The sequence below is a fragment of the Ovis canadensis genome, chromosome 3, assembly GCF_042477335.2.
Source record: "Ovis canadensis isolate MfBH-ARS-UI-01 breed Bighorn chromosome 3, ARS-UI_OviCan_v2, whole genome shotgun sequence".
NCBI classification, from domain to species: Eukaryota; Metazoa; Chordata; class Mammalia; order Artiodactyla; family Bovidae; genus Ovis; species Ovis canadensis.
The window spans coordinates 168,242,459-168,255,314 of record NC_091247.1 but is presented as its reverse complement, the minus strand read 5'-3'; the positions used below and the strand labels follow the sequence as shown (position 1 = coordinate 168,255,314).

The following is a 12,856-nucleotide window of genomic DNA, read 5'->3' as shown; positions in this document are numbered from 1 at the left end:
AGAACGTTCACTGGGGTGAAGGACCTGCAGGAAGAAGTCTCTGGCTCCATGGCCCTGCCTTCTCCCAGCCTTGGGAAAGCTGAGCACCTAGTTGAGATCTCCCACACCAACAAGCAATGTTCTAGCACTATCTACCTGGAGATAGTATCAGATTTCATAGGATGAAGGTGAAGGTTCAGTCCTACAGAACGCCTCCCATCCCTACATCTCCAGATACCAATCTTTTAATTTTTGTTTATTTTTAACAATTTTATTTATTGTTAAATGCTTTGCACCGCCCTTTGTATGAGGGTGGTTCAAGGTCATGGCCAAGGCCCTTGCACTAAGCTAAGGCAGGGAGCCTGAGGACTTCTCAGGCTGTTCTCTTCCATTAAGGTACAGAACGCCCATTTGGGACCTGTGGACTGCGATGGGTGGCACATCAGGTTAATAAGAGACACCCACACATACTTCCTTTAAGTGCCTTACATACACTGCAGACTACTAGACCACCGTTACAAAGGCTGGTGAGAGCTGCATTACAGAAGAGTCGGGAATAAGCATTTCCCTTTATGACTAAAGCAACTAGTTAAAGCTCAAGAGATCTTGCTCTCCTGCCTCTTGGCTCCTACAGTAACTTTCCTGTCTATGTTCCAGCCTAGCAAGATCAAGTGCTGTTTGCTGACCCAAAGCCCTGCTAGCCTGTAAACTCTGTTGGTGGGTCACCATCTCATCCCACTACCCATCGTAGGATCTGGGGATAGAGAAATAGTAGTGCTACAGATGCATCCTTCTTTGGGGCTGGGTCTTTACACAGCCATCATCCCCATCTCCTTTCTCTACAGAGTAGGAGTCAGGGGTTAATGTCTCCCAGGCCCATCCTGGAAATACAGAATATCTGGTTTTTCTTTAATATTTATCTGTTTACTTGGCTGCATCAGGTCTCAGTTGCAACATGCGGGGTCTTTTTTGCCTCATATAGGATACTTCCTTGTGGTGCACGGACTCCCTTGTGTCCCTCGGGCTCAGTAGTTACTACACGTTGGCTTCATTGCTCCTCAGCACACAGGATCTTAGTTCCGGCCCCCAGGAATTGAACCTGGGTCCCCTGCATTTCAAAGGGGATTCTTAACTACTGGACCACCCTGGAAATCCTTGTTTTTATTCTTTATCTAAAGCTGGTCTATGAAAGTCTTTGAGTGCTAGAAACCATCTTACAAATTCATTTCTTCTTTCAATCACTAAATAAATCTTTCCATACTAACTATATGAAGCAATGAGTAAGACACTGTTGGGAAAATTGACATGTGTACAAAATAAAGAAACTTCCATTTATATATGATATAAGTATGTGTATCATATGTGTGTGTGTGTATGATACAACCAAAAGAGTCAAGAAAGAGAAAAACCCATCCACCAACCAAATACATCCTATAGGTCATAATATGTAAAAATCCTTTATTGTTGAGGAATAGAGAGAGACATCATATTTGTAGGATGCTACAGAAATTCCCGGGCAATCTGTAGTCAATTGTTACAGGGACTGGGGATGCTCACAAGGCAGTTTCTGCATCCAGTGGGACAGAGAGAAGAAAGGGGTCAAAGCACAAGAGTGTTACAGGGGTGGGGAGAAGGAAGGGAAATAGAAGCGTTTGCATCTAGGGGTGGGTGTCTTCACGATGTAGCCCAGGAGTCCAGGAGAGGAGTGCTGAGGACCAAAAAAAAAAAAAATCAGATCACATCTCTGTCCTTAAAACTCCCAGCAATCACCTACCAGGGAGGTGGGGGAGAAAGGGAGGGGCCTCTGTAAGGGAGCAGTAGATAGAATGGAAGCCTTAGCCCTCAGCTCTCCATATAGCCTTTGAACTAGAGGATTGAAAAACTCTACTAGCTACAGTTGCTTGCGTCTTCCCAGCTCCCATGTGCATCACACTACCCTTTCATAAACACCATGTGTGTGGTCTGAGGGGCCCACACAGAAAGACGTAGTGGCAAACTTCATATCATCCTGGCATCCCTATGAGCCGGGCATACACACAGCCCTGTCCAATGCAGCTTGGAGCTAATGCTCCCCTGGCCTCACCCAGTCCCTCCTCCTCTTTCCAGAAACCTCCCAGAGGAAGGACAGGTCTAGGGATCACTTCCTTTTTCAGCAGTTTCACATGAATGAAATTAGACGGCATGATGATCTGTGTTGATCCATCTTATCTAATCTTTACATGCCACCCTCCAGGGGCCTTGAGTCTATTCTCCCCAGTACCTAACAGGTTCAGAATGCGCCATCCATGGTGAGATTATGAGGGCTGCAATTATGAGCTCAGTCTCTCAAAAAAACCCTAGATTCACCAGAAAGCATTACAAGTAGATTTCTATAATGTGCTTGTTTCTGCCATCTGTATAAAATACTATGGCAAAATTGCACTGTAATTATCTTTATGGCCTATGCATAACGTTGGGGAGAGTATGTCGTCCAGATATAGCTGCCCGTATAATTATCTGGCCGTCGGCAAGACTGAAATAACAATCTAATGAGGGCAAAATGATACAGTAAGTACCATGTAATCAGCGAGTTACGGTTATTACAGCTTTTTGTGCCCCCTCGCCCAACACTGAATCGGGGGCACAGTCATGACTTTGGGCCTGGGAGTCATGCACAGGAAGTCTCATTGAGAGCCAGCTCCTGGTCCTTGGGTCTCCCCTGAAACCAATGAGAGGGGGTAACAGGGCCACAGGGAGAGGGGCAGGCGTCTCTAGGAAGACAGAGGCTTCCTGACCCCTCCCTTTGCTTCCCCCAACACCATTCTTGGGAAGCTGGTGCAAAGAAAGCCATCAGTGAGCTATGTGTGGGAAGCTGGTGTCGAGGAAGATGGTTCCGCATTTTGACAAGACACTTCCCCCGGGGGGACTCACGTTCACATACCAAGTGGAAGAACTGTCAGCCCACTCAGGCCTAGGGTCCAGCCCAGACAACTTCAGACAGACAGACCAGAGCCCACCGAGGCAACACTGGAACGAACCTTCCCTACACCTCCCAGACTGCGACAGTCACAGTGAAGCCAAAGTACAATGCTGTGTGCCAGGCACTGTTCTGAACACTTGACCTAGACTCAAAGCAACAGCCCTGTGAGATAATATTATCATCCCCACTTTTCAGATGAGGAAACAGAGGCACAGAAGGATTATGTAACCTGGCCAAGGGACACAGCTAGTGAGTGACAGACCCAGGATTCAAAGTCAGGCCATGCTCTTATTCATTACTCTATACAGAGCGATTATGATACAGTTTCCAGCCACTCCTCATTAGATTTCAGAGGTTTTTCTTGCATTTCTAGAAAGAAACGCAAGAATCATCCTTGCAAAGAACTCTATAGTGGACCCAGTAACCCAAGATTCAGGATGATCTGGATGGTTTCAGCCTCCCTGGGAAGCAAAATGCTTCACGTGTGAATAAATGTGGTACCTATAATTATCCAATGATGATCTCTCCTTCTTTTGCACAAATCACAAGAGAATAGAGTCCAAACAACAGAAGCTGTCCATCAAAGAAACCCCAGGGGAAAACCTCCCCTTGCCATTTCCCCCCACTCACTCCTGTAAGCCGGGATCAATGAGGCTGGAAAGAGATGAGGAAGAGGGGTATGTGTGTGTGTGTGTGTGTGTGTGTGTGCGCACACATGTGTGTGTGTAGTCACAGACAAGCACACACTTCTAAGTGTTGGGATGTATTTAGGGCATTAATTATGAGCACTAATGCCCGTAGCATCAGAGGAAATGATCCTCTGGCAACACCCCTCCTACCCCACCACATACCCACAATCCCTTCTCCTCACCCTGAGTAAGTCCTTACCTCATTCCACACTGGGTGGGTACTTAAAGGTGCCAAAGCTGGGGATGTTTTCTTGGTTTATATCAACAGGAGTGTCTGGGGGGATGTAAAGTATGTAGTTAGGAGGGATTTTTCTGACTATGACCGCCACCCTAACCCAAAAGCAAAGGGCTGGCTATGCAGGACAGCTTTGGAAGACAGAGTTAGGAAGAAGAGGGACTCTCTGTTTGGGAAATGGGGGAGGGGCAAGCAAAGCCTCTCTGACCCTTTCCCAGCTGCAGCAGGACCTTCTTAGAAAGGTCTCCCTGCTTTGCTCCTGGGGAGGGCTGGACTGTGAGTCCAAGCTGATTGAGTCGAGGGGTGGAGGAGCCCTCACTGTAGCTAGGGAAAGTCCTGTCTTTCCCTCCACTGACAAATGTGAAGCAGATGACTCCTGCTACACCTTTGCCAGCACCCCAGCCCTTCCACCATGCTCCTACCTGGCTGGAGGTTCCTCTTGCCCATGAGACCCACAAAGAAGTCATGCATGTCACCTGCATAAAAAGGGCCAACATGGTCAACCATCACGATGAGGGGTTGATATCTTTCCCCAGACAGGTGTCAAGACTTCTGAGGTTGGGTTCTGGCTTCTGTTTCTGTATCCCACCACAGCTTGCCTCCCCAGTTAGCAGGCTATCCCCTTAGCCCACCCTCTCTGTCTACCTCCCTCTCCCCCACCTTTCAAGAGCTCTAAAATCCTCCCACCCAGCAGGTGCCTGATTTAGAATCTTCACAGCCACCAAGAGATCCTCTTGAAATGCACCACCATGCCCGTGGAGGAAGACCGCACCAGGCCCCCCACGCCTGCATCCTCTGGCCCACAGGGGCATCTCACACTCTGTAGAGGCTGACTGAGCAGTTGCAGCTGGGATGCTGTGTGCACCAGTGGAAGCGGGGCCAGCCAAAATAGTCACTGGGCCCTGTGCCCATGGAGTTCTGGGCAAGTGGTCAGCAGAGGTCGGGAGGGAGAGGAGGCTACTCACGTTTCTGGGGAAGTGGCGACTCCTTAGGACCTGTGAACCAAGAACAAGCATGTAACTGGGGGATGGGCTCTGCAAAGAGACGATTGGAGGGGGTTCAGATCACAACCCTCAATCATTCATGAAGCCATCTCCAGTCTCCCCTCCTGAAGGGCCTCCAAGATCTATTTAATCTTCAGAATCCTGCCCCCCAAACCCCTTTCCCTGGGGCTGTATCCTACCTACGCTGGCCTTGCTCAGCATCTTGAGCAATCCATCCAGGGAGACCACGCGGCTATCATAGAGTCTCCGGAGCAATGATGGGGGCAGCTGGTAGAGATTGGAGTCCTTCTGGCAAAGAGAGACAAAGAGGGCCAAGGAGGAGGCTCAGCCCCAGTCCTCTCACTCTTTTCCCACAAGAATGGCCTCTTCCTGAGCTCATCACAGCTGAACCTGACATCCTATTTCTTTCCGGATTTCCTCTGGGTCACACTAGAAGAGAAGTGGGCTCTCAAATTGTAGTCTGTGGACTAGCAGCATAACCGCTGGGAGTTTGTTAAAAATACCTAAACTTGGTCCTATACCAGACCAACTGAGACAGAATCTGAGTCTTAACCAGGCTCCCAGGTGATTTATAGACACAGCAAGATTTGGGAGACACATGTAGAGGGAACACATTGGGTATCCCTGTAGGCCGACCAACTGTCCCAGTTTGCCCAGGTGTGTGGGGCTTTCAGTGCTCAAGCTGGGACAGTCCTGGGAAAACCAGGATAGTTGGTCATGCTATCTCCCAAGCTCAAAGGGGACAGACTCCTGAGGCCCCCTCACAGCTCCTGCCACCTCTCAGTGAAAAGGGCCTTTGGTTCTTTTTCACCCTGGCACATCCGGAACCAATCTGACCAAGGATACAGTTGCCCCACTAATCGAGCGAGCCAGGAATTTCCGAGAAAGGTTCATCAGACAGAGCTAGTATGCTCTGGTCTGTGCTCCATGATTGAGCCACAGACAGGACTTGGTCCTGGGGACACGCGGGTGTAGGCACCCGGGGCGGCCAGCCATCCTGGAATCGCCCTACTCTCCACTGAGTCCGTGGGTGTTTCTCTTCCTGTGTTCCCCACCGCCGCTCCCTCTCTTTTCCACTGGTTTCTGCCTGTGGTTTTCTGTCTCTCTCCCCACCACCCCGCCCCAGATTTAGAATTTCAGAAGGCAGCATGCTCAGAATGAAGCCTCTTCCCCTCCACAGCTAAACCCCATTGTAGCCCTGATGCTGAGCAGGGGTTCTTAATCATCTTGGTGGTTTCACACATGCCAACCTGGTTGCCCAGGCACACATACATCCTACCCCCATCTCATCCCAATTTCTCTCATCCTCATGGACCTGTAGGGAGAAGGGGCAGGAAGGCAACCTCTCTTTCACTGGACAAGAGGGGCAAGGTCGCAAAGCACATTCGTCTCAGAGTAACAGACCCAGATATTCTGTCTCCAGCTGGAACTTTGGCTCCAAACACAGTGTCCAGCCTTTGTCTGGCACTCGCTCTGTGTTTTTTGAACTGGCTCTGGTCTTTTGGAGCTGCTGCAGCGGCTACCACCTGCAAGGTTGCCAGCCCATCATGCCTTGGGACACCCCACCAGCTGGACAAAAGCTGATGATGTCTCCCTTTGCCCAGCCCACAGCTTCCCACGCAACCACTTCCCCAAATTGTTCAAATACTCTGGGCACCTCCTATAATGAGATGCTAAGCAGATCCAAGCTGGAGAGGCAGTTAGACTTCACATGCTGAATTTGTAATAAGTCCCACCTGTAATCATCTTAAAAGCACTCGTACCAATATAATTGCTGTCTTTTCAAAACCTTGAAAAGACTTCCTCCTTGTTCTCCCTCCATACCCCTATTCTGACAACTCCTATTCTTTTTCTTAGAGGAACTTCAGAAATTGGGGCCCAACTTGTTTTGTGATTTTTTGTTTCCCATCCTGACTAAGCAGAGGCTAGAGGGGGACATGGGACAGGAGGAAAGAAAGGGTTGGGATCTTAGGAGCACCTGAGGTTACTGACGGTGGAAGAGCAGATGATAAGGGAATTTATGTGAGTTTTTAAAACAACACAATACATAAAACTGACAGGTAACAAAGAATACGAACAACTATTTGGGAGAGAAATTCTGACCGTTTCATATCATCTGGGCAGTGAGGAAGACTTGCCCCCCTGCAAAGGGACAGAACCTGAGACCACCTTATCCAGCACCATCCGCTCACCAGGTCACCAGACAATCAAACAAACAATGTTTCAGTGGGGCACCTTTTACATACAAGGTGTCAAAGACATGCAGACGGACAGAGACACTGACAGACATACTGAGAGAACATGAGGCCCCCAGAGAGGCAGGGCAGTCCAGCCCTCTGGTGGATAATCCAAGTAACTCCCCACCCACCCACCCCACCTTCCTCACTGCAGAGGTGGGACAGGCAGAGTGTGGCCCCCATGATGGTGTCTGGTATTCTGCCAGGGTGGCAAACCAGAGGGGGAGCCTTACCTTGCTGTGACCCCCACCGGGCCCCACACGCTCCTGTGACTCCTCACAGACCGCACCAAAACTCCGAGCCAAGCTGAGGGCCAGGATGACTGCAAACAGCAGGGCACTCCGCATGATGCCTAGGAGGACAGAGAGACAGGACAGGGGAGGCAGGGAGGAGGAGGACGCAACTCAGGTGCAAATGCAGGAGGCACTCACCACCAGTACCCTGCCTCCCCAGACCCCACTCTCCCACCCCAGCCTTGGTCAGGGAGAGTCTCTGAGCTGGAGGGGCTCAGTCTCCCGGCCTCTATCACGTGTTCCCCCAGTCTGTGCACCTAGCAATGAGCAACGGCCAACAATGCCAGGGGCTCCAGCTCCCCAGGAAGATAATAGACTGACGGGACCTGCACGGGTCTATTTTGTTCGTCAGCTGGAGGAGGGATCCTGAATGCTATTTTCCAGCCCTAGATACCCTAAGGCTTAGGCCAAAACTTTCTAAATATTGGAAGAATCAGTCTGTACACACAGGCTCCAGGCATCACTACATCAACCCCTATTGCCTCTTTTGGCTCACCTGCCCAGTAGCCCACTCCCTGATCAAAGGCTGCCACGTTTATTCCCTCCTGACTCCACCCCTGTCCTCTGGTGCCAGCTCCTATCCATCCAACATTCTCTGGCTTGTGCCTACCTGTGGAGCAGCTTGGAGCCTGGGACAGATGGTCTAGCAGGATCAGGGAGCTGGCCGGAAGCACTGCCCGCTCCCCACAAACGCTGCTGGTGCTGCTGCTGTGAACGGAGAAACAGGGAGTGGAGGGACTGGTGAAGTGGCAGGAACTCCGGCCCAGCTCCCTGATAAAGGCTCTGGGAGGGTCTGGGGGAGCCGGGGGAGGGGCTGAGAATCACCAATCCCAGGGTGGCTGGCGGGGCGGGAGGCTGGTGGGGGTGAAGGGGGATATAGGCTGCAGACACACACACAGACATACACACACACATACACACACACACACCACAAACCCAGCAGTGAGCTGAGGTTATCCAGCAACTCACAGTCCAGCAGCCCTGGAGCTGGGCGCACTAAGCAATGATGTTGCTTATGCAACTCAATAGCTGAGGTCCCTGGGCTCTTTCTCCTCCATATCCATGCATCAGCTCTTTGCCCTTTAAACTTCCAGCCTCAACTGCCAAGCCAAACCAATTTCTGGCAGGTCCTCCTCTGCCCCCTCCGCCACCCCACCACCAGGATGAGCAAGATCCCATCCCGGATGATTGGGAGGTGAGTCTGGCACCTCTCCAGTCTTCAGTTGTCCCTCTGTCCTCCTCCCAGCTGGAGCTGACTCATCGCACTGGCCCTTCAACCTCTTAGGGTCAGCACTTCCCCCCAGTGGCTAGTGCAAAACCTCCAGCGTCTGCCTCCCTCCATCGCTTCCCAGGGCCAGTGCCCCTCCCCGGGCCTCCCACCCCATTTCTTGACCCCTGAACCAGCCTGACGTTGTTGCATCCTTTCAGGGTTCTCACCTCCACCCTTCTGCTGTCATCTCTGAGAGATGACATGGCTAAGCTGCTCCCCAGCCCCTGCCCCAGCATCGATCTCTTAATTGCTTCTTTTTCTCCTTTGCTTCGTTTATCCCCCACTCTGTCTCCAAACAACTCAGGCATCTTCTCCCCTGAACTTTCAAGCCTCTAGTTCATGCCCCACAGTTGAGAGGCTTCACTGTGCTCACTTCAGCCCCCCAAGGTAAGAGAGCCCCAGGGGAGGGTCAGAGTCAGGATCTGAGACAGACCCAGAGAAAAAGAATGCCGCCAGAGGAGATGAGGGGAGGTGAAGTGAAAGCCGGCTTCAGAGCAGTCGTCACTCTCAGTGTTTATTTATAATGGAGGAAGAATTTGAACATTTGCAAGGATCTTCAGCAGAGAGCAATTCAACTGATTTTCATCACCTCCGCCGTGTGAGTAGGAAACATTCCTATTTTCAGATGAAGGAACTGAGGCTCAAAAAGTTCAGTCACATGCTTCAGGACATATAGCTCCTGGAGAACAGCCTCAAATCCAGGTGTTTCTCACTCCCAACCTCTCCTTCATTGTACTGCACTGGTCTATACTTTGACCAGTAAGGGGAGACTTAGGTCCCCCAGAGGGGTGGGGGTCCACCTCCCGAAAAGACCTAGAGATTGGGATCGGGTGCTCTTCTATATCTTGGGATTTGGAAGAGAATCATAGCTCTGTTGCATATTTATTATAATGGTTCCTGCTCACCAGCACCTTTCCCAATCACCCTATTTAAAGTTACTACCACTAGGGACTTCCTTGGCAATCCAGTGGTTAAGACTCTGAGCTCCCAATGCAGGAGCACAGGTTCAATTCCTGGTTGGGAAACTAAGGTCCCACATCCCTCTCAGCTTGGCCAGAAAATTTTTAATAAAATTACTACCACTTTATTCTCCATATCCCCTCATTTCTTTTCTTCATACATTACATCAAACATACTACAAATTTACTTATAAAGTCTGTCTACCTCACCTCCCACCAGAATGTCATCTTTAGAAGGGCAAGGACTTTTCATCTGTTTGCTATTGGATTCCTAGCTCTATGATGTTTGGCATATAATAGGCGCTCAACAAACATTTATTAATAAAACAAAAAAGGTAGCCTGAGTCTAGCTTCTTGCGCTGCAGCCCACCATGTGGATCTTCCATAAAGCCTCTCAAGCATTGCTAGAGTCCTGAAATGTTTCCTTCCCCAGCCCACCCACCCTCGGTCTTGGACCATACTAAGAAGTCATTCTGGCTGCACGGGACTCCAGCTTCATCCCCAAGTGAGGGTAGCAGCTAGGTCATGTTCCTACATGCCTATTTGCTCAGTGTCCCACTCTTTGAGACCCCATGGAATTACGTGAGAGGCCACTGGGGCCTCATGTAATTACCCAGCTAATTACTTGGCTCTCTGGGGAAACCATGGCCCCGGACTCAGGGTTGGGATAAAGGGCAGAAGGGGAAGGCTGTTTACATGTAAACAATATGACTGGTTCATGCCTTTGAGAAGTTCAGGTGCTATTTTTAATTGGACCTGGACATCTTCCACCTCCTCTCCTCCTCTCACCAATCTGGAAAAGGAGGTCCAAGCCATACAGGCTGGAGGGTATTAGCAGTGCAGGAGGAAGAACATATTAGATGAGGGCCAAGGACTAAAGTCTCCTGGGTCCCATCTCTATGTCAGCCTCCTGCCCTCCACCACCCCATTCATCCCTGCCCCCCTGCCCTGGTACCAGGGAAGCAAGGCTTCAGCAAAGGTCCAACATGAATAATGTCCTTTGATGATAAGGCATCTCACAGGATGGCAGGAGCCAGGGATCGGGGGGAGCAAGGGAATGGCAGGGAGAATTGATCACCCCTTGATCTCTAGGATTAACAAAGACTTGAAAGAGCTGGTGCTAAGTCAGAGAGGTGATGAAGGAGGGAGGCAAGGACAGGCTGGGCTTCACTTTGCCCGCAGATCATATGCAAATAGCATGTAAAGCAGGTACTGCAGCTGCAAAGAAGCTGGGTGTTTTTTCCTTTGAACACTTGCGACTTGAGCCACGTCTCAGACACTGTCACTGACCTAGAGGAGCAGAATCCCTAGAAAGATCCCCTCTGGGTCCCGCCCCTCTCTTTACTGCTGATTCAGGTTGGAGGTGAGGCCAGAAAATGGGGGAGCTGAGATGAGCAGGGCTAGTCAGCCCATCCCGGGGGTCGAGGTGGAGCATGTACTTGTGCGCGTGAGATGACCTGTGTATGTCCACCACGTGCACAGCTTGCAGGGCAACATGTGGACCCCTTCAACATCCTAGAGGGGTGCTGCGGGATGCTGTGGGAGGGGCCAGAGCCACAGGTGACACTGGGTGGAGAGATACCGGTGAGGAATGGAAGGATGCCAAACCCCCTGGCCAGCACACAGCTGGGAAACAACCTGCAGTGTGAGGAACAGGAGTCCCTCAGAGCCGGCCGCAGAACGGGGCCGAGCCAGGAGGGCTGAGCGAGAGCTGGTCTGTGCCACGAGACAGCAGAATGACTCCTCGTTGGGATTAGGGGGTACTGGGATGACTTGTGCCTATCAGAGGCTCAAACAGCCAAGACTGAGAGAGCTGGACTGGTGATGGGGAGTGGGAGGCAGAACTTCAGCTTCTCCCGTCATGATAGAGCCACTTCAAGCCCTATGACAAGGGTAGGGAAACAGCCCCTATAGGCTTCAAGGGATGAAAACACATGCTGTTGAATTCCAGAAGAGAAGAGAAGCAGAGACAGGAAAGAGGAGGAGGGAGGGAGAGATGGGAGAGTAAAGAAGAGAGGATCCCCACATGCCTTCCTTAGACTAGCATCCATCCACATGACTGATGGGAGAGGACAGGAAGGAGGTCAGGAACCCTCCCCCCTCCCTCTCCCCCTATCCCTAGCCCGGAGAGCTGACAGTGCCTTCAGCCCTAGGAAAGGAAAAGCAGGATAGGGAGCAGCAGCTGCAGAGTCTCCTGAAATTGCTTCTGAAAATGACCAGACACTTCACTGGGAAAGTGACGACAATTTGGGCCCTGGGAGCAGGAGATGAGGCGGAGAGCTGGGGCGGTCAGGCTCTGGTCACCAGCCCCTCCCGGCCTGATTCTGAGAAGTCAAGGATGGGGGATCTGTTGGGGCAGCGGAAGGGTGGCCAGTGCCCCAGCTCAGGACAGAGTCCCCTTACCAATGACAGCTCTAGACCCTCACCCACAGGGAAGAGCTGCCTTCCTGGGCCCTATGTCAGCTCAGGCAGGGTGTGCCAGGACTCAGGGCTGGCTTGTGCCCTGAGCGTTAGATTCGTCTGCAGACAAGACGAGGAGTTAACCAGGTCTCCCGCCAGCAGATCACCTGGGGCGTGAGCTGCCTGCTAATGGAAGCTGAGGTAGAGGGAGGCCCCATTCTCAAGGCACAGTGAGCTCAGCAGAGGCAGGGAAGGCAGAGATCGTGGAAGGAGACAGAGCTGCCCAGACAGAAACAAAGGCAGCCATGTGCGTGCTCTCACAAGCGGGGATTTCCACCTTACTACAAACAAAGGAGCTGCTTGGTCCCTAAAGGTAGAGACCAGAGCAGAAGAGGCTGAGACAATACAGCATCTAGGAGGAAACAGATACAGAGGAAGTGGGGGGATATTTAAAGCATGATACAAAATATTACGTGTTAACATTAGTCAGAGCCCACAGATACGGGGACAATGAGATGGTGTGAGACAGTTGGAAACCAAGAAAGAAATAATGTCAATGACACATGGAAAACAAATGAAGGCAAGAGGGAAGACGTCAGTCATGGGGATGAGAGCATCTGGGTGGGGGAGCGGCCCCCTGTCAAGTGCCACCAGCTGTCGGCCCCAGCTGTGGGGCAGTGATTAGCAAGGTGACTGTTGGCAGCAGCCTGACATCTCTGGTGCATGGAAAAGCAGGGGGCTACAGGCGGCAGGTGTGAGGAAGTCCAGTGCTGAGCTTGGGACGGAGGGGACCATGCATGGAGCCATGGACCCTGCTCACTTCTGCTCACA

The 12,856-nt window shown here is 51.2% G+C and overlaps 1 protein-coding gene across 1 annotated transcript; it reads right to left on the bottom strand.

Annotated features, from left to right (window-relative positions):
* Positions 1-1,408: 1,408 nt before the first annotated feature.
* Positions 1,409-8,154, bottom strand: TAC3 (tachykinin precursor 3). Its single transcript, XM_069586420.1, has 7 exons — positions 8,007-8,154; positions 7,337-7,455; positions 5,046-5,154; positions 4,828-4,857; positions 4,285-4,338; positions 3,827-3,901; positions 1,409-1,687 (listed from the first exon to the last, which is right to left on the bottom strand). Exons 2-6 carry the CDS (start codon positions 7,448-7,450, stop codon positions 3,828-3,830), a joined length of 381 nt encoding a protein of 126 aa, XP_069442521.1. The 5' UTR covers positions 7,451-7,455; positions 8,007-8,154; the 3' UTR covers positions 1,409-1,687; position 3,827.
* Positions 8,155-12,856: the final 4,702 nt, after the last annotated feature.